The sequence below is a fragment of the Rhipicephalus microplus genome, chromosome X, assembly GCF_043290135.1.
Source record: "Rhipicephalus microplus isolate Deutch F79 chromosome X, USDA_Rmic, whole genome shotgun sequence".
Classification (NCBI taxonomy): Eukaryota; Metazoa; Arthropoda; class Arachnida; order Ixodida; family Ixodidae; genus Rhipicephalus; species Rhipicephalus microplus.
Genome location: NC_134710.1, coordinates 232155471 through 232181340, shown reverse-complemented (window position 1 = coordinate 232181340; position 25870 = coordinate 232155471). Strand labels below are relative to the sequence as shown.

At 44.3% G+C, this 25870-nt stretch overlaps 1 protein-coding gene across 6 annotated transcripts in view; it reads left to right on the top strand.

Moving 5' to 3' along the window:
• Positions 1-25870, top strand: part of LOC119187884 (GTPase-activating Rap/Ran-GAP domain-like protein 3) — a 458831-nt gene that overhangs the window by 421939 nt on the left and 11022 nt on the right. For 4 of the 6 annotated variants that reach the window (XM_075878790.1, XM_075878787.1, XM_037435991.2 and 1 more), the window contains 9 exons: positions 707-811; positions 974-1048; positions 2679-2742; positions 9409-9558; positions 11754-11870; positions 13457-13834; positions 14902-14982; positions 15143-15261; positions 25318-25438. In XM_075878790.1, the coding sequence (XP_075734905.1) occupies positions 707-811; positions 974-1048; positions 2679-2742; positions 9409-9558; positions 11754-11870; positions 13457-13834; positions 14902-14982; positions 15143-15261; positions 25318-25438 (1210 nt within the window). The remainder of the gene's footprint in view (positions 1-706; positions 812-973; positions 1049-2678; positions 2743-9408; positions 9559-11753; positions 11871-13456; positions 13835-14901; positions 14983-15142; positions 15262-25317; positions 25439-25870) is intronic. The other 2 variants (XM_075878791.1, XM_075878788.1) reach the window with 1 other exon arrangement.

Here is a 25870-nt window from a genome sequence, read left to right as displayed (position 1 = left end):
AAATGTGACGACATCAAGGTAGCTTTCATCCCTTTTCTTGTCCGTCGCGGGCGCCATTTGCTGCTATAATGAACAATCTAGCCAACAAATAGCCATTAGTTGCTCCCACAAGTCAGCATAAATGGGACTGCTCTTAATTTGCGCTTATCAATGCGGCTGTCAGTGGACTTTTTGAAGTCATTCAAGCACCCCTAGAGAGTGAGGCTGAGTATAGAAAGTAGTTTTCATGTAATAACTGTTTGCCATTGACTAGTTACTTTGCTTTACATCCCAGATTCTCGATTTTCCCAGTTCTCAGTGTACATGCCCACAATCTTGATTTTGAAGCAGCTGCTCTTACAATCAATTCAATTGCAAGAATGTTTCTTGTTGTGAATACTTGTCATATTATTTACTATAGGCTGCGTGTCTGCGTTTCTTATGGTTCCCCACATTTATGGGAAACGTCTTATTGGCAAAGAAACACTCATAGGAGCGTAAATTTAGAATAAACTTCAGCATGCTAATATTTATTTAATGGTATCATTTAATGGGTAGAATTACCATCGCATAAAGGCCGATTTTCATCATGAAGTGGACGTTGACTTGAATACTAATGATCTGCTTTCCCATAAGTCGACTGCCTAATACACGCAATGTGGTTGATCATTACGCCACCTTTTGTGGAAGAACGTTGGTTAACAACCATGCGCATTTATTACGACAGAATATGCTGAACAGACGTGCGTTCAGTGACGTGTTGCCAGAGACACCCAAAGGTTCGCGTCGCAAGGAAGAGGCCAGACAAGTGGAGTTTGTACGAATTGGACAGGTCAGTCCTGTTTGGTTCCTATAGTGCCACTTTCCCTGTCGTTTATCCTCCCCTTCTTGTTTTTATCTTCGAACACTTGATGACCATTTAAATATGTATGTCAGGGCGTTTCAGTGCTTTAACACCACCATGTTTTCTATGTGTGTTTTTTTTTTCTTTCAGGCCCTCAAGCTGGACACCATTGTTAAAGGGGATGCTCCCACCAGTCTCGCCACTACTAGTCTCTTCAAACGAGAAGTAGGCACCCTGCTTCTACTCTACTGCACGACAAAAAAGAGAGGAACTAATATTCCGAGATGAAACAAAAACTTTTAAAAAGCCCTGCAACACTTTTTCAGCACGGTCAAAAGACGCTGCTGATCGGAAGTCTTCGCTCCTGAGAGCGCACCAGCTGAATATTAGAGTGCAGCACGTGGCCTGGAATTTAGAAATAAGTCTCGAATTTGGCTAGAAGTCGTTCCCTCTTCTTTCTGCAAGTGATTTCATGTACCCAATTGACCGAACAATATACCCCAATGTACGGCCATTGGACGATTTCAGCATCGTGAACTGCGTGGTTACCATAGCCGCCGCGAGAGGCTGCCACGTGCCCGCTTGCGTGCTAGCGGTCACATGGAAAGTAAGTCGCGCGTTCGAAAAAGTAAGGGCTGAAGGTCATGACGCGCATGTGACGTAAGTTCTTTCCCCTGTGCCAATCCTCTCTGCTTAGCCGCCAATTTGCTGATCGGGACGAGAGAGAAAAAAAGGCAATGACAGCGTGCGACATATCCGTAATATCGCTCATGCTTGAAGGATTCTCGAAATTTTTGTGTGGTTCAATTCATGAGGAAATAAACTTTGTGTGTTAATTCAGGTGATATTTACTTGAAGAAGTCTTGCAGAGCACCTTAATTGTTGACATTATCTCGCTCAGCGAATATTTTAAATTGTTTTTTTAAGTGGCCAACGGGAGATTTGCTTTTTCATACGGATAACCATGATAGGGTGCCTGTAATCAAAGTGTCTCGCAGGCTTCATTAATTTGTCGGAGGAACTTCCAGCCAAGCCACATGGCAGACTCGTGCGTTTCACAACATGCGCTCGAAACTCTCGACACAAAGAAGTGCTTGTAAAAATTAGTTTTATCTGTAATATTTCCATTCGCAACAGACATTTACATTTGAACACGATTCTTGGAAGTAGTTTGGACAATTAATTATGTAACTAGGCTACGTAACTTTTTATTTAAAAGACCCAGCTGATTGACACAAATCCAAGGTGCTTCCAGAAAAAAACAAGCTGGCTGTGCTAATCTTTCAGTGTAGAGCGTTCCGGCTAATTTCACTCATAAAAGTGACACCTAACTGCCTGTGACGACGACTGTCTTGCCCCCGATACCCGTAAGGGATAGGCACTGGTCGCGACTCACCGACGGGCGAGCATGAAGCGAGTGGGCGCAATCTCACCAGCTTCATGGTCGCCTTTTGTCGAGGGTTAGGTTAGAATTGCAAGTGCGGCCCCACTTGCCAAATTTTGAGATCGCCCACGCAATAAGTTGAAGAGTCATATTTAGTTTTACTGCACACCGTGGCCATATAAGAAAACGCTCTGCTTACTAAGCGACTTTGAGGTGCAAATGAGTTTGAGTACCTACCTTTTTTTTTCAGCATGCTTCGCCGTCAAAGTACGTGCTAGAATGCTAATACCTATGCGTTTTTCAAGTCCCCATTTGCGTTGCCGACTTGGTAGCGCCCCACCCGAGCGTAATGCAGTGGCTTGCTGTTGCACTGCAGTGTTTCCTTAGATATCTCGCGCTCTTACTGAAAGTACTTTTCCGAATGCATTAGGTTACACTGCCTCATTTAGTGTTTTTTCTTTCTCTGAACAGCCTTGGGAACCCCAATGTTTCTACCCAGACTTCCCTCACGATATTACGTGTGGTGACTCCTGGGGTAAGTGAGCCTGCACTCTTTGGTGTGTTTGTATGCATCTGAACGTTTTATTTTTTTTCGGCATAATAATTTATCCTATTTGCCACATGGTGTATCAGTTATGACACATGTACAAAACCAGTTTGTCGTGATAACCAGAAAACAGGTGTCTCTATTATTGCAGATAACGCACGTTTTAGCTGGTTAATGGCGCTTGTAACCAAATGGCGTTTACATTCACTAATGTATTTTCCAAAGCAGAGTCATCAACAAAAAAAGTGAAGTACTTCGAATGCTGAGCGAAAGAGAGCAGAGAAGGTTACGCTGAAGGCTTTGTTTAATGTAATAATGTGAAGAATGTTCTTCTCACCAAACTATAGTGAATGTGCAAACTGCGCATAACAACACTTTTACATCAGCTCTTTTAGGTTCTTCCATTAAGGATAGACGCTCTTGTTAAGCTATGGGTGTGCTAAAGACTAGTACTTCAGAAATAGCTCCTGTGTGCCGATACGTTTTGTTATACGTCCGTATTTTGACATTACATTTGAGGACTTAATTTCTTAGGAAATATTTACAAAAAGCTCTTACGCGACCTCGCGTTATCGATAAAACTAGAATGTGGCTTCTTCTAAACGCAGTGGAGGCAGTTTATCAGAATAGCTCACTGGGCAAGTCATTGCATAGTTCTCAGAGATGAAATTTGAAGCATCTTCAATATCGCAGGAAACAGAACGTCTTTGCGAAGTCTATCGTGAGGTAATTATTGACCAATTTATGCAAACGCCACATACTTAGCAGGCTTATTACCGACCGATACAGTTAGTTGGTATTCAGTATAGGAAGAACGACTAACAATGTATATATATATATATATATATATATATATATATATATATATATATATATATATATATATATATATATATATATATATATATATAAAGCAGGTTTCTATTTCTGAGACATTTGCAGATGAGCTGTTCTTATGTATCTCATGCTAATTCACCCATCAGGTTCAAAACGTGTAACATTGCAGCCCAAATTATCTTCGTGTTAACCCCTCGATATCCTCATTATGACCTGGACGCACTCTGGAAGCTTGTCATCTTTTCCCCGGTGATAGACTTATATTACTTAAACAGCAGCGTTTTTGAGGTAAACAACTAACGTGAGTCAGCGCATGTACAGCCAGATTCCAAAGTTTGGAAAGCTTGTCCACAGATGGTAGCAAAGTTGATTAAATCAGCTCACCTAACTCCATTTCTGGAGTACAATTTTACAAACCCGATGGCAGTATTATGAATGGTACGGAGGTCAATGTGATTTAAACATATCTTAGTAGCGATAAGATTGTTAAGTGAAAGTAAACAGAAGGAAGAGAGGAATGAAAGACAAGCGCTACACTCACAAATGTTTACTCAGCAAGAAGGCGTCCAATAAAAACACAAAGACGTGCACCCGCGGGTGCATAAACACCAGACAACTGGGCCAGGCAGGCATTGCACAGATGTCACCACCTTCAAATAGTTAACACATTCATTTCAGCAACATAAAGTGTAATGGGTGTTTTAGTGATGAAGGCATGATCAGTAGTCTGAATACAATAGCTCTCTTAACAGTTCACGAGCAGTTGGTTTCTCGCTTTTGCCTATAGGATCCTAGCTACAAAAAATCCTGGTTCACCATGACAATATCTTCAATGTTCAGGCATGTGCGCATTCGCATCTTTGCCGATATTACTATGTTCTGTCATTTGGTCGTTAACCCATCGGACATTTTGGCTGATGCAACACTTGCCACTACTGCGCGCAATTTTTATCCACTACAGTGGAGCATTGTCTGTAACTTTTAACGTGCTTTACTGTACAACCACTCGGAGGGCAACCCATGTTTCGGAGACATCATACCTGTTTGGAACCATCTTAAATGGACACTAAGGAGAAAAATGATTTTTCTCATACTAGTAAGTTATTTTTTCACAATTTTTAAACCACCCTTCTTGCCATGAGAAGGTGCTTTGCAAACGTGAAAATGCGCAGAACCAAAACGCAGGTGGTGACGCCATTTTAAGATCCTCGCGTCAAACGTGCTGGCATGACTGCTATACATTGTCTTCACCATTACTTTCAGCAATATATTAGCTTAAGTTCGTACTTAAGTCTTTTCACAGATATCTCCGCAATGCACTACCTCATTACTGTACATCTGATGTGAAACTTGGAGGGGGGAGGGAAGCATTGTGACTTACCTCGCGAACTGTTTCAGGGGAAATGTAGAAGAATATCCCATGTAAGTGACGTATTTCATTTAAAAAAATGTTCTTGCTGGATTCAAGCTACTGACAACTCGTATTTAAAAGCACAAGAAATAAATGCTTCTCGTAGAGCACCAATTACGTGACGCATTGGCGTTGATGAGCATTCACACTGAGGTTGAAAAAGCCAATTTTGCGCTAATGAGCTGATGAGTCGACTCACTCATGCTCACTCAAGCGAAGCCATGAGTCTCAGTCTCAGTGAGTTCAGCTGAGTCTGAGCCCGAGTGAGTCTAGTCGAGTAAAAGTACGCTGAGTCTCAGTCCGAGTAAGTCCTCAGGGCTTACTGAGACATACTTCTTGAGTGAGCCTTGAGTAAGCTCCAATTTTTTTGCCGACCTACGGTGACGTTATGGATTTTGACGCCATCTACTGACGGCAACTACTGACGGCATCAACTGCCTTGTTGCCAATCAGTAGAAATGAAGCACATTGTCTTCTGAATGGGACATAAACTTAACATACCAAGTTTGGGGCGATTTCGTCGAGACAATGTCGCCGCAATACGATAAATACACATTTAAATCCGTGACGTTATTCACGGATGTTTCGCCGCGTAACTTACAAATGGAATTTCGACCTTTGTTAACGTTTGCCAGGGTTAACGATCGCAAGAGGGTGCCTACTAATATTTAAAAAAAAAAAGATGTTAATGCACACCTGCCTGCGCATTGTACATCTTTGTGAACCGGGACATTCAGAAGTTAGAGTCCTAGGCAGCAGTAAGAACAACAGCACGCGTGAACGTTAGAGACCTACCATAGCCACACCATTGATCATGCATTCGTCAGTCGAACATGCGCACGTTACGCTTTATGCTGCTGAAATGAAATTGTTAATTATAAGGCGGTGACATGTGTGTATTACCTGTCTGGCCCCGTTGCATGGTGTTTATACGTCTGAGCATGCACGCGTTTGGGTTAATAAAGAAAGCCACCCTCTTAAATAAACTATTGCCAGTCTTGTGCTTGTGTTTCCTTCCAGTCCTTTTTATGTTTCCTTTCTCTTAAAGACTCGCTACTACAATATGTCTAGTAAAAATGAACTTGCCCGAGAAGTTAACCTTATTTACCTGACATATTTCCAAGTCTTCTCACCGGGCCGTTGGATGATATATCTACAGAGCATTCCGCATAAGTTTCAGTGCCCTTATTTGAAAATTTTTGTCACCTCAGTATACCTAATTTTTAAAGCTGTCAATCTGATATTTCTCTTTACACACAGTATCGTCAAATTAGTCAATCCTATCTAGCTGGGCCTTATATCGGTGTTCTGTGTTATGATTAAAGATTCCTCATCCAGCAAACAAATGTGGCGTAACACATAGTAAACTCACACATAAAAAAGCAGAGAAAAGAGTGAGAAAGAGTGCAGCCACAAGAACAAAATCCACGAGGCTCTGTACATTCCCAGATATAATGGAATAGCAAAGAGATAAAAACAATCAGAAAAGAGGCACTCAATAACAACATACACAGAGAGGCACGAGAGAAAGCAAACTGCACTGCCACCCACACAGATCGATCAACCTCAATAAGCTCGGTAGCGTCTTCGCCGCTTTTTCTTCGATGAATCGAAGATATATTGCCGCGAAAGCGACCCGCTTCCTAGACACCAGTCTCCACGCACTGGAGTGAAGTGCTCGATCACAGCAGTTGTATGCACCGCCGTCTGCCGTGATTCACGTAGCAAGCGCTTTATCCAAGCTAATTCCGCATTGCAGTCTTCGGAAGACACCTACTGTTTCAATATGGATGAAAATTGGAGTTGACGGAAATTTTACTCGCGCAACGTTAACATTCGCACGCGAGCGGTATGCCCATCGTACGTGGGTCAGATTTGTACGCTGCGTTACGCCTCGCTTGTGCGTCCATTCCTAAATGTTTTGGCAGCACCCAGAAGTTTTTGGTTCGACATAGCCGAAAGGGTGTGTAAAATTTGTTCCACCAGTTAGTGCTAGCCGTGTAGCGCGCCTGTATTCGTCTCGATTAGTGTAAGCATTTTTGCAAATTTAGAGCCTGATGACAAGTTGAACTCTCCGACGTGTTTTTTTTTACATTATGTCAGAGGAGCTAATAGCGAATTCCTATGAGAGAACAGGAGTAGAGGGCAGGGAACTGAGGAGTGGGGGTCAGAGCACTGAAAGCAGGGCCACTCAACCTGCCTCTGGAATGCGCCGTGCTCCCGGAGGGCAGGTGAGAAGGTGACGAGTAGGGAGACCATACGACCAAAACATTCCAAGCCCCGTCATATTCTTTGTGGGGCAGCAGCGAAATACGCGTAAAATCGGTCAGCCACATATTGTTCATTCTCCTAATACCTAGTATGCTTATTAGGCAAACGTCCAGCTCTCATCGTAGCCATCCGTACAAAACAGCGGTGCCAAACTATACAAGGTTGCTGCCATTGCCGCCGCGCTCGCCGGCTGAAGAAGAATGTGTAGGCTGTGACGTTCAAGAACCACGTTACTCGTCATACTGCGCCTACCCCGCTTTTCAGGCGAGAGCACTGCAAACTGCTCCTGGCTGCTCTCGGCGCAGCAAAAGCACTCCCGCTCTGCCAATGGATGACTGTGTTCCTGCACGTCTTAGACCACTGAAACTCGCCGTCTATGAAGAGAGCACTTCAAGCGTTCTTTTGAGTGCTCCTGCTCTCCCAATGGAATTCGCCATAAGAAGCTTTGAGCCCTTCGAGGGCGTCCTCACTAAAAAATGTGAGCACAGATTGGAGCGCGAACTGTTCGTATGGTCCATGCTGGCACCGTTGTGCTTCTACACAAGTGCTCTGGAATCAGAGAACGCCCCATTTCGAATGTATTGCCAAATGATCACACAAACAAAACAGTGCAGAGCTACAATAACGGCTCGACGTAGAGAGAAACCGCGCTTCGCATTAGATAGCGTGTATCTCTGCATAGAACCTTCACTGGAGATACAATTAATGGGCAGACTGTAGATACGCTTGTTGCGTCATATTGTACAAGAAGCATAAACAGTGCTCCCTCGGGGCAGTCAGGGGGAAAGCTTTATTTAAGTACCCCACTGTTTCTTACTTCGTGCAATGGAGACGTCTTTAAATTCCTCATGAAGGATTCCAGAAGTGTTTATATCACAGACCACTGCTAGTGTGTGGATATGGGGACATGGGTCTTGTTTGGCATTAACAAGTATGAGCCATCTCACGAAACAATCCGCACTAAAAACGAATCGCAAGAAACTACAACGTCAAGCAGTGACTTTCAACTTTCAGCTTTATTACAGCTTGACACGTATATTGGTTTGGGCCATGCCCTGTGACCAATAACAACTCGCACAGGGTACTGTATTTTTGTGTACGTATAAAGTGTTCCAGCCAACAAATTGAATTAATTTTTATTTGATGAAATAAACTATATATCATTAGCAACATCACCTGCAGTGTACAGTTCACTTAGCTAGTACATTTCATACACGGTGCTTAGAATTGAATATTGAAATAACTTCCAAATAACGCATTCTAGTTCATGTGTAATTAAAGGATCCTGACAGTATTTAGAGAGTAACTCTCTTGCGGTTTCAGAGAAATCACATAAAAGAGAAACCAAGTCCATTCATCCTTTGTAGGCTCAAAGCTCAGGGTCGGCTGAAGCTCTCAGAAAGCAAACCGAGGCAGCATAAAGAACATGACCTTTACTGAACGCAGGCTCGACTGCCGAAGTGGCCGTTCCCCGTGCGTATGTCAGCTCGAGCACCCAAAACCCAGGGTGATACCCGCACCCTGGGTTATAAACAACCGGGAATCACCTACGTCTTGCAAATCGAGAGTCATTAAATCATTCAATTATAGTTGCCGTTGAGAAATGCTAATGTACCATGCACGTAGCACACAGCGCAACACTGAAAAAGAAATCTGTTAGCGTGCCAGTCTGGAATATTTACCAACACAAGACAGCGCACTGTACAGGTACACATTCTTCTGCAAACATTTTATGCATGTGTACAAACCTTCAAAAACAAAAGAAGAAACAGCCTATGCTTTATTTGTTTGGTCGTTATTTAATTTTTTCAAGCACGCTAAACAAACATAAGAGCTTTTAAAAATGTATTCACAACATGCCGTGTACGCATATAAGTAGCAAAAGGGCGCAGCTGAAAATGAAAGCAATAATTTGTTTCTTTCTTTTTTGACGTTATAGTGAAACACCTTGACTAACGAGAAGACAGGAGAGATGTGCGCCCACACACCTGTCCTTTCTACTCGTTTGTACTGGTGTCTCACTACATCGCAATAAAACGATGTCATACCAACTATAGCGCCCATCGAACCCTATATTGAAAGTATTTTGCTCACAAGCAGAGATTCGCATGTCCAACGCCTCTTTTGTTTTCCAGGTAACAACAAATTGGTTCTCGGGAGCGAGTCCGGAATCTTTCTCATCGAGGAAGGTCTCACACATAGGATGATATTTGACAAAACGGTGGTGGTGAAACAAATCAGCGTGGTGGAAGCTCATGGTATACTACTGTTCAGAACAGACAGAGGTGAGTGCTTACGTAGTGCACACAAAAGAGGAAACAGTAAATAGAAGTCAGAACTAAGTCCAGTTGGCTGCTGCTTCAAAGCATTTTCCTTAATATGATGTTTATGTCTGGCTGGTGCTCATAAAATTAGGTGGAAAAGTTAGTTTACAAAAGTCGCCGTCACTTTACCCTCTAGCTGCCGTAAGAAAGGAAGAAAAACATGCCAGAATTACCAAAAGGATTTATTTTCGCGTAATTTGCGAAGCTTTTTTTTTCTTATTAAAACTGTGCCGCTTTTTTTTCGATTCAATTGGGTTGTTTCATTTCAGTAACCACGAAAAAAATAATTCGAAAGTGACTTCACCACGCGTAGCATTACTATTAAAAATAACTAGGAAATGAAAGCTTTGACAAAATAGCCCAACATGAGCAAGTATGGCCATCTAGCTTCAAGAAACACAAGTATCACAGGTATAGCCTTCATTGATTCCAGGTGTGACCAATTTTTGTGGATGACAAGTATGATAGTCAACGGTCATTAATTACACAATCTCATGAACACTGCGCTCGTAAACGGTAGTGAGGGCGTTAAAACAAAGTTAGTGTTTATCGAGAGACAAAACAGCGTCAGGTATTTCGCTTGGCTTCCTCACAACTGTGTACGCATCATAAAAGACACTCGGTCGTTTCGTCATAATTTTGTGGCTCAGTCAATATTGCCAACTACTGAACCGTTGAAATAAATTAACATTACAAAGAAAAAAAACTTGAGTTGGCTCTTAAGAGTCATCGGACTTTATTGCCTGATGAGTGACTTCGTGGGATACATTTTTCGAACTTTTAAAGTAATACTGGAGGTACAGGATTATTCCACTGGAGTCTGGGCACTTTTTCTTTTCTTTCTTCCCGAAGTGCGCTCTCGAAGCTACTCGGCGAGCATTCACGCGGGGGACAAGTCTACGTCAGCGCAAGTGACGACGTTGGCACTTTTGCTTCATTTTTTTGAACGTATTCTCACACTTCTACCGTAACGAAAAATGTGCCGCTGCCACGGGGTGACCCTTCATGGCGGCTGCGTTAACTGATTAGCAATTCAAGTGCCATTTTTGTGTGGAAATATGGCTGACGTATTAGTAAGAACTGTCGTGGTCGGCAACTTTCGAGACAAGTGATTGGCTAGGGAACGAAGTGGTTGAAATAGCACATGTGAAACAGATGGCATACCGCTTCATATGAAAGTAGGAGAAAACGAAACTATAAGTTGACGGCTGTTTATCGAGCAGGAAGTACTTAGATAACTAACCTTTTTTTTTTTTCAGCTATGAACGTACATAGCTAGGAAAATATTCTAAGAGCAAAACAGGACACCTGTTTTGTGTCTAGTTCTGCACCTAAAAGCATTCCCTTTTTTTGTTTCATAAGGGAGAGATATGTATATTTCTTTTATTTATAGCGGTTGAAACAAATAACAGTAAATATCATCGCGTATGTTTTCCTATCATAAGACCAGCCAATGACTATGTCCTTCCTTGTTTCTATGCAGTCAGTCCCTTGGGCTACGTAGTTTGCTGAGATGAGAGTTAGTGACTCTTAGCTGTCTTTGAAAGGAAAAAAAATGACCGACTCTCTGTTGCGTACAGTGCAATAATATTTGGCTCGCATGCTCGCAGAAGTCAAGTGAGAATATATTGAATGGCAGTGTTTCCTGACTGTGTTCGAAAAGGGTTGTAGGGCCCCTTAAACGTGCTATTTCGAGTCACCATGAAAAAATTCATGTTTTGGTCACCCGTTCTCATTGAACCGGAAAAGCGAACGAAGATTATGCGAAGGTTGTCGGTCCTGTCTGCATCGTCGATGAATCGTTCCTTCGTTCATGTTAATTCATTTTTTATTTGCCGCATTACGACTAATCTTTGATTATTATCAACTCGCGACACCCCTTATTTTTCCTCTGCTTCATTTTTTTTTTGTTTCATTTGAGTCTAACAAAAAGTAGGCCTCTCAACCGATTCTCTGCCTGTCTTTCACTATAGCGCTAGCTGTTCTTAAATAATACCTCCGCAGGTGTGTCTACAGGGCGGCATTCCTATAGAAAAAAGAGCAGGCCCTACCCCCTCCCCTTTATTTTTTTAACGAGCTTTTTAACGGAATAAAACATGGTGGTTTTTCTTCGTCAATAAATTTTTCTTTTCCCTCTGTTTCTTTTTTTCCTACAGGAAGAGACAGCAGAGTACACGTGTTTAGACTCACTGACTTCGAAGGCGACTCGGCGGCGAATTCTCTAGTGCGCACGCGGACCGACCTCCGGGACCACAAGCTGGAGCGTACCAAAGGTGACAGACGCCTTGCTATGACTTCCTTTTGGACATGCACGCCAGTAAAGGTCAGGCAATTATTAGGCACACATTTGGTATTGCCTAAAACATGATCAACGATACTCATTACTACGGCTCGAAACCTTGTTGGCAAGTTGTTCTTTTGTACGTTTTTGGACATATAAAAAATGTTAACGTTTAATAACGCCTACTAATAATTCCTTATTTTCGTTTTTAGCATTTAGGAAGCGAGAGGGGACAGCAGGCTGTGCCATGTTTCTTTCAGTTACCTTCTCTTTCTTTAAAAAAACTGATATGGTCTTTAAAAAAGTCATTTCTTTTTCTTCTACAGTCGCTTCTACTACACAGAGTACTCGAATGTTACCATGTTATTTTTAGCTTTACACGCTTTCATTACGAATACAGCAGTATAGGCTTTAAAAAATTTAACTACTCCATTCATTATTCATATATATGCATTTGCGTTGCTTAACACTGCTTCCTCCCCCCACCCCCCTCCACCCAAAAAACAGAGAAAGCATCCGTCAGCTTAAATAAAGCAGTCGCGTCAATCGATGCAATAGTTTCTTCAAAACGTAAAGTGGTTCATACGCTGAAAGTATTTCACTTGACGCATATGCACTTCCGTGTTAATCAAGGTAAGGTATTTGTTCCAGTGCAATGCACTGACTATACGTTTCATTCTCAGAATGCGTTTCTAAACTGGACGAGGCCGTAGTAGCTTGAATGGTGTTTGGTACGCTTTTTCAACGCGTTCAACAATGTAGATGATCGACCAAGGTCGGAGGAAAGAATTTCACGCCATCGACAGTACTCAACGTCGCAATTTCTACTGCATTTTTGCGGCCAACGGCCCTTTCTGAACGACTGCAAACGAAACATCCATCCCGTGCGTGTGTTTACTATTTTTCGCGTGTGATTTTTTTTTTTTGTTTCTTTATTTCTTTACACCCTCTTTCTCGCCCCTATTCTCCCACTCTACAGAACAGGGTGACAAACCGCATGCTAATATCTGATTACCTCTAGGCCTCCTTCTTCTTCTTCTCTCTCTCTCTTCCTTTGTATAGATAGAAAGGTGAATTCACTTTCTTATTTACAGTTCAATCAGTCAATAATCTTGTGTCCGTGACCAATTTTTTGGAACGGGTTTGTTTTGTTTTCGAGTTTGTTCGCTTTTAATTGGTTATAGCTTGACCAAAGAAAAAAAATTGTCTGGAACTGTCATTGAAAGAAAGACGAACATGTCGTCATGACCTTCAGGATGAGGCAGTGCTGAGTTGACTAAATAGGAAGTTTCCTCTGGCTCAACTTCAATGCGTGCTTAGCATTAAATCGTATGCTTGAAGTATGTCACTGTACAACAATTTCTTTCTAGCGCATTCCTGCAACCTGATATCAGTGACCAGAAACTCCAGTTGTTAACATTCCATAAATAGGAAGGCTTTTCCCTTGCCTTCAGAGAGGCGTATCTTTAGGTCGCCGATCGGTTGCGAAGCCGGTTCCAGATTATCTCGCAGCTACAAACCTTGTGAGTTCTCGGTTTTCCATCAAAAGTGGTGCTAATGCACGACGGCTCTGCGCAGGGTGCCACCTTTACGCGCTGAGCCGACCGGGTGGCTCACATCTGCGCATGGCCGCGGCCGTAGGCCGGCGGCTACTGGTGCTGCAGTGGCGCCACTCGGCCGCCTGGACCACGTGGTGCTCCGCATCAGACACTGACACCGTGGATGGCTTCCAGCTGGTGCGCGAACTACTCGTGCCCGAGGCTCCTGCGCTGCTCACACTCATCGACAGCCCCGACAACCACATCTGCGTCGGCTACCGCCACCAGTTCGACCTAGTCAGTGAGAAGACGGGTGACGCCACCCGCCTTCACACCGTGGACGCCGCCAAGGCACACCTCGTCGCTGCACTCGACATCTACGAGGACGACGAGGCCGAGCTCCTGCTCTGCTACAACCGTGCGTACACTCCAGCACTACGTGTCATCCTGTGCGGTGTTGTATTAGGCACAACGGTACTATGCTTGTATTTCATTGCCGGGTGCTGCGGCATAATGCCAGACTCCTTCGCGAACTTATCCCGGAGAGCGTGCAGCCTTAAACTGATCTTGAACGAAGAAACACCGCTAGAGCAGGACGAACACGAGCAGATACTGACACGGCGCGTGCTGTTCTAGAGCTCTTTCTTCGTTCAAGATCAATATATTCAAACCAGCCCAATTTAGGACGCTAATACAGCCTAAAGAACTTTTCATGGGCACGGTAAGGTGGGTAATATGGGTATAGGTATGTAGCATCTAAAATTCCTATTAAGAAAGCAGTTCATTATAAAAATTTATAGCTTAAGTCCACGCTGTAAAGGTGGCTGGACAGCGAAGATGTGACACCTAGAACGATTACCTATTGCGACGTCGCTTGAATTGTCTTCCGCATTAGAATCGTACAAAAGTGAGATTGCCGTTTGACCGTAACCGGGAGCGATGGCCAAGGATTGTGTCTGATTTGTCAGACTGGCCATGCATGAAAGGTCATCATGAGCCTTTTAAAGGACAGCAGGCCCTAATCAGTATATTTTGCCGATACACTGTCGTCAGGCCGGAGCATAGACAATAACTTGCACGGACCACTTCACAAATACTAATACTCAGGTAATGAAGCGTCGAACTTGGTATAAATTACTGGATAGGTCTATCTACTATTTAGATAAATCGTTTAATGATATTTAGGTATAGTCTATGTTGATAGAAGTTATTGTAGCTTGGGAGCGGATATTCAATAAGAAAATATCTTTATAAAGAAGGGTGGTGCCGTGAAATGCGACATAAGATTGCGTGGAGCTATGAGATACATATATAGTACGGGACTCCGGGACTTGCATACTAGGTAGAGCTTTGCGGACACGAGACGGGTGTGTTTAGGCCTTGCCAAGTGTCATGATTGAAGGAGATATTATCAGTACTGAAAGAGCTTTTCTTTCTTGCATAGACTTGATGTCTTAAGAAAACTTTAATAACCTTATTTTTCAGATACCACACACTTCCAGAAGTTGAATGATGAAAACACAACGGAATTCGACTTCCAGTGGAATGCTGTGCCTGACAACATTGGTATGACAGCCAGACAGTGTTAAAAAAGCATACCTTGTATTCGACGCATTCACTCAGTGTCGTTTATTAATTTTTCCGTGTATGCTGAAGTTCTAAATACGTGTGCTATGAATGATTTTTTCTAACTAAACCTTTTTTTTTTTGCTTCTTTTGTTTACAGTGTGTGTGTTTCCTTACATCATGGCCTTCACGTATGAAAGTATTGAGATTCGTCTCATCATCAATGGGAATCTCGTGCACAACATGATCATGCCGAAGCTGAAGCTCATCACTTCCAAGGTGAGCATATTTTCAGAAATTTTTATTACTGTACATCTTAACGAGTGGCAAGAAAAAAAACCAAGCAATTACAATGAATACAGGTACGTTAATGCAAACACAATCACCGTGTACATCACTTACTTTGGTCCCTATACTAAAGAAAGAATATGAATGTGTGTACACAACAATGACAATGGAGCACGCAGCATATCTCGCAATCGGCCACTTTCATTTTCCTCTGCTGCCCTCAAGCATTTTGATAGTGCCGAGATAACCGGTATCGCCAGAGCGAAAGCCTCCAAAACCAAGAGGTTTTTCATGACTTATTCACTAGGAGGAGGGTGCATGCCCCATGGCTTTGTGAAAAAAGGCATGATTCCTAGCTCGCAAGCTGAGTGCCAACAAAAAACCCAACAAGCCATTAAAAAGTGACCTTTGGGGCCGATCTACCGAACACTTTTACGGGGAGAGGTTTTTAATTCTGTGCAGAGATCATTGTGTTTCCTGTGCTGTATGTATAGAGTAGTGCTAAATAAAACGTCTTACTGTCGCATTATGGCTCTGTGCTTGGTAAACGTGCAAGTATTCGGGAACACGTTGCCGGATTATCTGCGACTCAGTCGGGCTTGCTGTGCTTGAGGTAGGTCAGGGGCTAGACGAAATCATTAAGGAGTATGAAAACGGCTTATGGTATAAAATGTGCACACTCACGCAGAGTAGTATGTGCCTATGTGTCCGCAAGTGAACTTTGCACTCGTTCCGCATATGTTCTTCCACTAACTCTCCATCACGACTCAAGAAAGCGGATGGAAGCATCGTTCTTCATGGGAGGTTTTATCCAGGCAGTCGCTTAGCCAAATACCAGTGGACCGATTGACACTGAGTGGCCACACACAAAAAAATGAGGCTGTGCAGGGTGAAGTGGTCTTTTTATGGATTGAGAAAAGAGCTGAGCAAAATTAGTTTTGAGAAATTGACGTGGGAATACCTCTTCCTGTCAACGTAGACACGGATTAGAGGCCAAGATTAAAGGAGCACTGAGATCAAATTTCGGAATCGAGATGTGCGTTTCCTGCGATTGCTCGGAGTGTGTAGGTAGTCTTGGCCCAATTTGAATTGAATCTGTTGCGTGGAAGTTACTTTATCTCGACGGCAAACAGCGTACGGGAATTTAATGAAAATGGAATGCCCGGTGGCATCGACACTAGTTCTACGTGTTCGGTGTGATACATTCCACACATACCATCCTGAGTGACGATGTCCCCGTAGCGATGACGTGTACGATCCGAGTGTTCTTATCGTGGCGCCGACTGGCGCCGAAGCCTGGAAACGCACTCGCTCGTCACGTCTCATCTTTGTCGCACCGCTCTGAATGATTTTGTTAAAATACCAAGACGCGAAGAACCTTTAAATGAACGGCGAAAAAAAAGAGCAGGATTCAACGTGTGCCTGTCGGTGAGCATGTCGGGAAACCATTGTGAGTTGCAGTCGTTTCATTTGAAGCGCGGAAACAGCGCAATGAGGGTGTCTTTTCATATCACGTATATGTTACACGCCAACAAGACCACAAGCTATCAAAAGGGGAACAGTGTAGATACCATCGCTATCAAGTAACACGAAGGTGTGATTGAATTTCACTTCGTCGGTAGACTTCTTCGTCCGCGTAATACCGGGTTACTGCCGCCACAACCGCGAGAGGCTGGATATAGGTGGGGTCATCTGGAGGCGCAAAGACGAACCTGGAAAGCAGGGAACGTATTCTATTTCTCCAATGATGCTCATTCTCGATAGCAATATTCTATTGACCTCTTCACGTATACCTCAATGCTGTGCACGCCAAAACAAACCACTATAGCTAAGACACACGCCGTTAACATGGCATCCTGGGGCACCTCCTCAGCGTTGCTTGGAACGACGTTCATTCTAGAATCGCTGTTCTGTAAAGGTTCGATCAAAACAAAAATGATTTGCGAGGTCGTGAATCGCGGGGATCCCAAGCTTCAGACTATCATATTGAACCCAAGTCGACGCTTTGTACGGCGATGACGGCGATGCAGTTGACAAGGTATGACTGAATGTGTCCGCCTAGCAGACGGAATGTTTGCGCAGAAGCTAAGCCTGACGTCACTCTTTTCTGTGGAGAAGCGGTCAGCTGTGGCGCGATCTGGAGGTTACCGCGAGGTAGCGCCACTGGTAGTGCTGCTAGCGCTAAAAATGGCGGGATGGCCGGCCGCTTTAAATGGTGCTAGATACCAGTAATATAAATCAATACAAGTGATAGTTATTCATGCCTCAGTTGTGTTTTAGGTCACGAATCACTGCTACTGGGTCTATATCTACTCGTTAATGCAAAAATCTTGGCATGAGTAAATTTGATATCAGTGCTCCTTTAAGTTGACAATCAAGTACAAATGAAAAAAGGAAGCAACTAGTGGAAAGACAAGAAGGTTAGCGATTTCATTTACCAAATGGGCATACCTTCAGATGGAGAAAGGAGGAGAGAAATAAAATGAAAAAGAGTTGCTACGAAAGAAAAAATCAAACACAATGTAATTGGCAAAGTAAAAAGTAAATAGCCAACCCGGAGCTTCAAAAAAAAAAAACAAGGTGAGAGGAACAGAGACAGCTAGGTACAGCTAAATGCATGCAAAAAGCTATATATATATATATATATATATATATATATATATATATATAAATATATATATATATATATATATATATATATATATATATATATATATATATATATATATATATATATATATATATATATATATATATATATATATATATATATATATATATAGGCATTTACAAGCAGGGAAAGAAGCGATAACAAATAGAACAGCTTCTACTAGAGCACATGAGGTAGCGCTTCGATGTTTAAAGCTCTAGCCCACTGTCCCTTTTCCTCTAGGTCATGAAACTGAGGTGCCTTTCATAGATCAACTGCCACTCCAGGCTGAGCTTCCTTACAGATTTCCTGCTGACTGCATATACAAAAAAAATTATGAGACCACACATCCATCTCCGTGCATGTCACATTTTTCTGAAGAAAAAAAAACAGATAATATTTTTGTCTTTCGAATTTACACACGAACACTTATGCGGTGCTTTTGATATTTATTGACAGAGTTTGACACAGCTTACTTCTGGCACACAAAACTATGAGCGATCGAACCACCAAAAATTTACAAAAAAGTGTGGTTGATCTCTTATCTAGCAATCGGTATAACAGGAAAGTGAAACGTGCCTTCACTGAGGTAAATGAGCGTGACGATAGTTATAGCGCGAGAACAAAACGACGACACAGAGACAAGAAGGACACGAAGGACTTGTCTCTGTGTCGTCGTTTTGTTCTCGTGCTATAACTATCGTCATGCCATACCAACTAGCCCAAGCTGCCACATTTCTAAGTAAATGAGCGGTTTTTTTTGTACATTGCTTTGCCATAAGCGCGAAGAAATGAATGCTACTGCAACAAATTGCAAAGTCACGCGAAGATCGACAACCAGCCCTAAACTTACAGCGCGCATTCAAGCAGAGAAAGCACGCACGTAATTAGCATACATAAGACGTAAGCGGACTAGCAACTGTCACAGCTTTTTGTGTACAGCGTATCCCGAAAGAGTACGGTCAATAGCGTAGGTTCAGTCTTAGTGAGCCGCAGGGCCGCGTTCCCTGTGGCCTCGCTTGACTAACGCCGCTGCACAGGCGCGTTCGAACAGCCAAGGCACCGAGTGCAGCGTAGCAAATACACAGTACTGCTTTCAAACAAATCGCAACAATTCGTTGCCTGCGACAACAACCAAAACGCAGAAAGCGCCTGTTTCAAAAGGCGGTGGAAAGGCAAACGAATCCGCGCCACAGGCGAAAAGTACAACACAAAGGGTGCCGCGAGCACGTCTCCGTGGGCAAAAGGGATTCACGGTGACACGCCACTGAGAGAAACGAGCCCTCTCGACTATGCTGCGCTCTCTCGCAATCGGGGACAACAGGGCCCGATTGCGCAAGTGAGGGTAAAATTCGCTCGCGCTGGCTTCGAGAGGTACGGGTCCGCGTAGTACGACCACGCGCGAGGACACCGCACCACTCTTCGGCCTAAGCGTTTGAAGGGGGCGACGAAAGGTAAGCATTGGCTTCGGGTGCAAGGCGCCTTTGACGAGTCCGACGAGCTTCAAACAAAGGAAGCCGATGGACGGAAAGAAAAGCATGCTCACCCTTCGTCGTTCCGGAAAGATTCTGACTGACTAGTCCCAACGCGCGCAGGCGAAACGACCCGAGAGAATAGAGTGCAGCGCCACGGTCGACATCTGAGTGAGAGGGGTCAACGTCACACCATGTTAGGACATGGGAACCGCAGAAATAGGCGACAAAGCCTGCGTAACGGCGGTAGGCTATCCTCAATTTCCACATCCCCCTCTCCTAAATTTGCCCTTACCGGTCTGCAAAGGCAGCAGAACGTCACCCATGCATTTAAAATGACACTTCTGTGAGCAACAGCTAACCTCAGTCAAGCCCTGTGAACTGCTGCGAAAAAATTGATTAAAAAGAAAAACAATAATAATATTAGAAACACATGACCCTATACCACCTTTGCGAAAAGGAGCAAGGGAAGTAGGTCTTGTGTTCATGGTGCTTGGGCAGGGTAGCGTCCAGCGCGCAGAGGGGCGGAAAAGCATGATAATGTCCGCTCGGTGTGATGTCCGTGTACCAGGTAAGAAGCACAAAGGGGGCTCCCCACTGGCTCGTTGCTGTTGTCAAGTTGTTGTTGATGAGTCGAGTCCGACGAATGCCGCTTTAGTGGTGGTTCGGAAGTATCGAATTTTTCGCTGGATGATGGAGGACCTTACTGGGACAGCCGGGCCCATCCAGAGTTCAGAGAGGCCGAACCGAAATTTGCTGCGAGGTGTCCTGGCGTTGGCTGGCAGCATGCATGCATGGCTGCTATCTCAGCAGGCATGACGCAGGAGCCATGTGGGGGGGGGGGGGGGCAGCAGGGCTTCTCGGCGACGGCCGAGAGCAGGGCACAGCTGGACTGTCTGATGTCTATAGGTCAGGGCCCTGAGTGCCACTTGTATCCACGTCGATGGGACAAAACCATGACGCGCACTCTTCCTGGGCATAGACAGAAGCATCACGCACGTACACACGCACATACGAACGCACACACACAGCGCCGATGACTGCGTGAGCAAACCTACAATGTCTCTTTTCCCACGTATAAGCACCACTGTTCACAGCTCCCTTCGCCGGTATGCAAAACACAGCACAAAAATGTTAAACAGAGCAAAAATGACACTCAATATTAGGCCAAAAGAAACGAAATGTAAAATACACATGAACACTTAAACAGAAAGATTGGCAGCAAGCTAGGCGGGGTAGAATTCTTGACGATAACAGGCTGTAAAGAAGCTAACCTCAACGTTGGCTAGACAGTAAACTAGGGGCCTTCGGTTGCAGAAAAAGTCCGCCGTCCAGCGCAAAATCACAAAGGTGACCGCTTCCTGAGATTATACCGGTGCGAGGTCCGAATGCGGTACGCCACCCTGGGTGTGCCCCGCTGCTTGCGTGAAGTGCCGCTGGGTGCTGGCGCGAGGTCGTCAGACCTTGACAAAGAGTTTCAGGTCTGCGATGTGGGCACCGCTGTGTTTTCCCAAAAAGGGAATTCTTCAGCAAGTACGCGCCACGAACGCTCACTGAAAATTGGTGCTCTTCCAAAGTTCGTCAATAAATCACGATGTCGTCGAGGTATCACATGCAGTATGACCTAATTGCTTCCCCTCCACTGCGATCTATCGACTCTGGGGGCGCGGGAGTGATGTTCACCTCTCTCACCCGGATGCCGACCGTGGCGCTTCACTCTAATATCTCGGGACGTTTCACGCGCATGTTGGACTAGTCAGTCAGAACTTCTCCGGTACGACGAAGGGTGAGCATGCATTAGTTTCCTGTCTGCCGACTCCTTTTGTTTTTGGGCTCGCTCGGTCTTCGCCAACGGCACCTTGCACCCGCTTACCTTTCGTTGCCCCTTTCGAACGCTAGCCCGAAGAGTGGAGAGGCGTCCTCATACGTGGTGCTACTACACCGACCCGTACATCTCGAAGCCAACCCGACCGAAGTTCGCCCTCGCTCGAGTGATCGGGTCCTTTTGTCCCTGATTGTGAGAGCAACGCAGCATCGTCTTGGGGGCCCGTTTCTCTCAGCGGCGTGTCACCGTGAATTCCTTTTGCCCACGGTGACGGGCTCACGGCGCCATTTGTGTTGTACTTCTTGCCCGTGGCGTAGATAAGCTTCGTTTGCTTTCCCGACACCCCCTTTTTCAACGGGTTCTGTATTGCGTACGAGCTCGAAACCTGAAGCGTGATATTCAATCTGAAAGCAAGACTCACACAATGAGCGTCCAGTATACACATCACAAGTCCTTCGAATGTCCGCTGTGTGGCGGTGCTTGTAATGATGAATATATGATGAAAATATGCAAGATGGCGGTACTTGGAGTGTTCACTATATCGACGGACGGATGTAGAGACATACAGACAGACGAAAATGCGGATAGACAGGTGGACGAACGGAAGGACGGATGGATGGACAAACAGACGTACAGACAGATGGATAGGTAGATGGAGGGACGGACGGACGGACGGACGGATGGGCAGACCGACAGGTGGAAGCACGGACGCGGCCAGCGGATGAATCACAGTTTACCCATAAAACCCTGCGAAGCTTTGCTCTACTCATCATCATTCACTCCGTGAATACACTGTGATTTTTAGTGGCGAAGCCACTTCCGCCAAGGGTCGTATGTCCCGTGTCGCTGTAGCCGTCGTAGAAGCCAGTTGAATTGCGCATCAATAAAACGATGTTACAGCATATCCACAGAGTGAATGATGATGAGTGGGGCTGAGCGTCCATCAGTCCATCCGTGCTTTCGTACGTGCGTGTGTCTGTGCGTCCGTCCATGCGCCCGTCCGTCCGCTTCACCCAACTCATCATTATTCACCTCGTGGATATTCTGTGACTTTTTTCTTCTCAATCTGTTTAAGTATATTTTACAATATCATATGCGTGACGGAAATTTCTTCAGCGGGGCCGTGGTGGACCCCGGCAAGAAACACTTTTGTGTTAAAAAATAAACAAAACCAATCAAACTATTCGAACGAAAACAATATCGTTTTGTGATGCAAACGAGGCGCACTGAGGTTGGTACACCTCAGACTCTCGAAAGACACTTCCTCGACAACGAACGCGCCAGTGGCGTTACTTCGTGACAGCTGCAGCGCAATTCTGCACACTAAAAGGAACCAACAAATGTTTTTTTTAACCCAGTTTTTCCCAGCGCGACCGAAAGCTTACTCTTCGTAGTGTTTGTAGCTGCAGTAGTTATTTCTAAAAAACGCCCCGCCGTGGTGGTCTAGTGGCTAAGGTACTCGGCTGCTGGCTCGCAGGTCGCGGGTTCGAATCCCGGCTGCGGCTGCTGCATTTCTGATGGAGGCGGAAATGTTGTAGGCCCGTGTGCTCAGATCTCGGTGCACGTTAAAGAACCCCAGGTGGTCAAAATTTCCGGAGCCCTCCACTACGGCGTCTCTCATAATCATGTGGTGGTTTTGGGACGTTAAACCCCGCATATCAATCAATCGATCAGTTACTTCTAAAAGCACGTAGTTATTTTAAAAGCAGTATTTTTCGTTCGGGAAGGTTGTGAACACGGATGTGCCCTTTTGTGCAGCAACGCTGGGAATTTATAGCGATGCCTGTAGGCCTTCTGATGACTTTTGCATGCTGTCCTTGTTCGGCTTTCGCAAGAGTTTCACATGCTTAACAACGCTTATTTTGAGCTTCGCAACTAGTTTTGACATAACAAGCCGTTACAATGAGATGATTTGCCTTTAGAGAGCTTTTCTGTGCTTACACCACTTTGCATGCGCGTACGCGCAAGGTTGTTACGCCTGTGGTCGTTACTCTGTGGACACACGAGACAAGCCAATTCACCAAAAACGTCCCTAAACATATGCGCAGCCGTGTCAAATAGCAGTGCATGTCAATTCTGAGACAAAGTGTAGGTAGAAAAACCACGTCCCTCCAAAATCTTAGTGACCTGAATACAGCCTGCATGGTTTCATCAGCAAGCAGAAATGTTGCTCAAGACACGATGACGAGCATGAGAGCATTACATCACGCAAAGGCAGTGTCACTTCAATGCGTACTACTAACACAAGCCGATATTTACATTTTTATTGAGTAACATTCATTACTATAAATAAGCAAACAATATTTCAATAGTAACAAGAATATTTTTGACCGCTTAAACTAATATACGATCACATGAGAGGGAACATCAAATAATCAAAGTTTCAGCCACCGGGTGGCACCACAGGAAATTTTTCGCAATTTTCAATGAAGAAATAAAAGTATAACTTCACTTTTCACAAGAGAAACAGAGTTGGTTTGAGTCACCATTAGCAACGATCTCTCCATCCATGCAGTCATCTCATTTCATGTTCTGAGCAGTTGTCGGTCCCTTTAAAAAATGGCTGTTCTGGCGTTAGCTTACCTGGCATATTCTAGCATTGCTCGACACTGGCTAATCGCATCTCATTCACGAAATTCATTGCACTGGCCATATATCTCCTGATTCTGCGCACGGTACGTAGAAAAAAAGCTTTTGTACTCTCACTGCGATTCCTGCAGTAGGCATAGGTGCACGGTATCCTGTCATATTTTCCTGCAAAAGCAAATGACAGGCAGCAAACTTGAAGAGGTGTGAGTCAGAGCGAGTAACAACACATCCATGGAAAACCTGCTGCGTGAGGCACACCCCACCAAAATATGCGACGTCCTGATAGCGATGGTGCTCGAACCGATGCCGCTTAAACAAGAAACGGTGCTGCATGAACCGCAGAAGGTCGGCTTTTCTGAAGCTATTCGGAGTTCCGTGCGACGCCACTTGGCGAATGGCAGTGAAGCGGCGTCGTATGGCGCAACTCTAGCTTCTAAAGTAAGCCATATGCAGTAACTCGAGGTGATATATGCTACCGCATGCGCCGTTCATGCGATAGAGTTGGGTCGTCCCGGTTTATATGTGCTTCAGCCATATTTGTCGCCCCCACACGCGCGCTTTTACTCGCGAGTAGAGCATACGATGCGCGGGGGGGGGGGGGGGGCTTAACAATTTGTACTTTACACGGAACGTGACGATGACAATGAATCTGACGGCTAAAACCCGTCGATAGTGTTCGTGTAATTATTATCACACTAAAAATTAATAAACCATGGAGATATATTGGTGTGAGGGGTTTAACGTTCGAAAACCACCATATGATTATGAGAGGCGCCGTAGTGGAAGGCTCCGGAAATTTCGACCATCTGGGGTTCTTTAACGTGCACCCAAATCTGAGCACACGGGCCTACAACATTTCCGCCTCCATCGGAAATGCAGCCGGTGCAGCTGTGATTCGATCCCACGACCTGCGGGTCAGGAACCGAGTACCTTAGCCACCACCGCGGCGGGGCTAAACCATGAGTAATAGTGGTATATAGTTACACGCTCCTTAGGCTTTCCATAAACACATCGTGTATGAAGAAAAAAGTAGTTTGCTAACAATCTAATGGTGGGAAAATAGCTTAACAGAGCAGCCAAATTTACGACTTTTGCAAATGGTTCACTGGGTAAGCGCGCTCTCTCTGGGCCTAAAAAGAACGCAGAATGTTCGTCGGTATCCACGCACGTTTTCCCCTTATTTACATAAAATGACTGGAATTCGTAAACTTTACGCAAGTATTCTTCATACCTTCAAAAGCTGTTTTTACAGTATAATTACACATTGTGAGCACGAATATTAACTTTGGGGAAAACGTGAAAGAATGTTTAGTTGCTTTTCTTTCTTTCATTTTGTTTTGCCTGTGAACCTAATAAAATGCACATTACGCATAGTCTCAGTTACAGCAGCAAATAATCCAACGCAGGTTTCATAGCGGGATTCTATCCACCAATCATTGAAACATACATTCAGAGTGTGAGTAATTACTACGTTTCGCTAAGCTGCACTCTCATCATATCGCCATTTTCAGAGTGACATCTTTTTCGTGAGCACCGCACCGGAGTTCTTTCAAGTTCGGAAAGAGCGCATCAAGGAAGACCGCATGGAGCGCGATTCCAGCGTGTCCCCTCCATCATCGCCCCATTGTGAGTGTGCGTGTTGACTTTTTTTGTCGTTTTGCTTACGTAGTGCTATGGACGTTTCAGTGATCATTTCGTATAAGGTGCAGACCAATGCGCTGAGAATAAAGCTACTTTTGTGTGTCTGTCTGTAGTCTATATTGTTGTGGAAGCTGTCGTTTCTTTTTCCTTAATTTTTCGCACATACTGAGCATTTCATCGCAATAGTTTTGAACGTGGCTTATTCTTTATTTTTTTTAAATATTCTCGAAATTGAGCTGTTCGGTCCAAGCAGATTTCTCAAAATTAGCCCTGTATATAAATTCTAGGTGAGCTAGAGCACTAGTTCATATTTACAGTTTAATTATTAGAGTGACAATGAAGTGTCGCTCATTTGAAAGATCCAACAGTTTGGTGTTTGCTGCATAACTTATCTTTCCATCTTCTGAGCTCTCAAGTTATGTA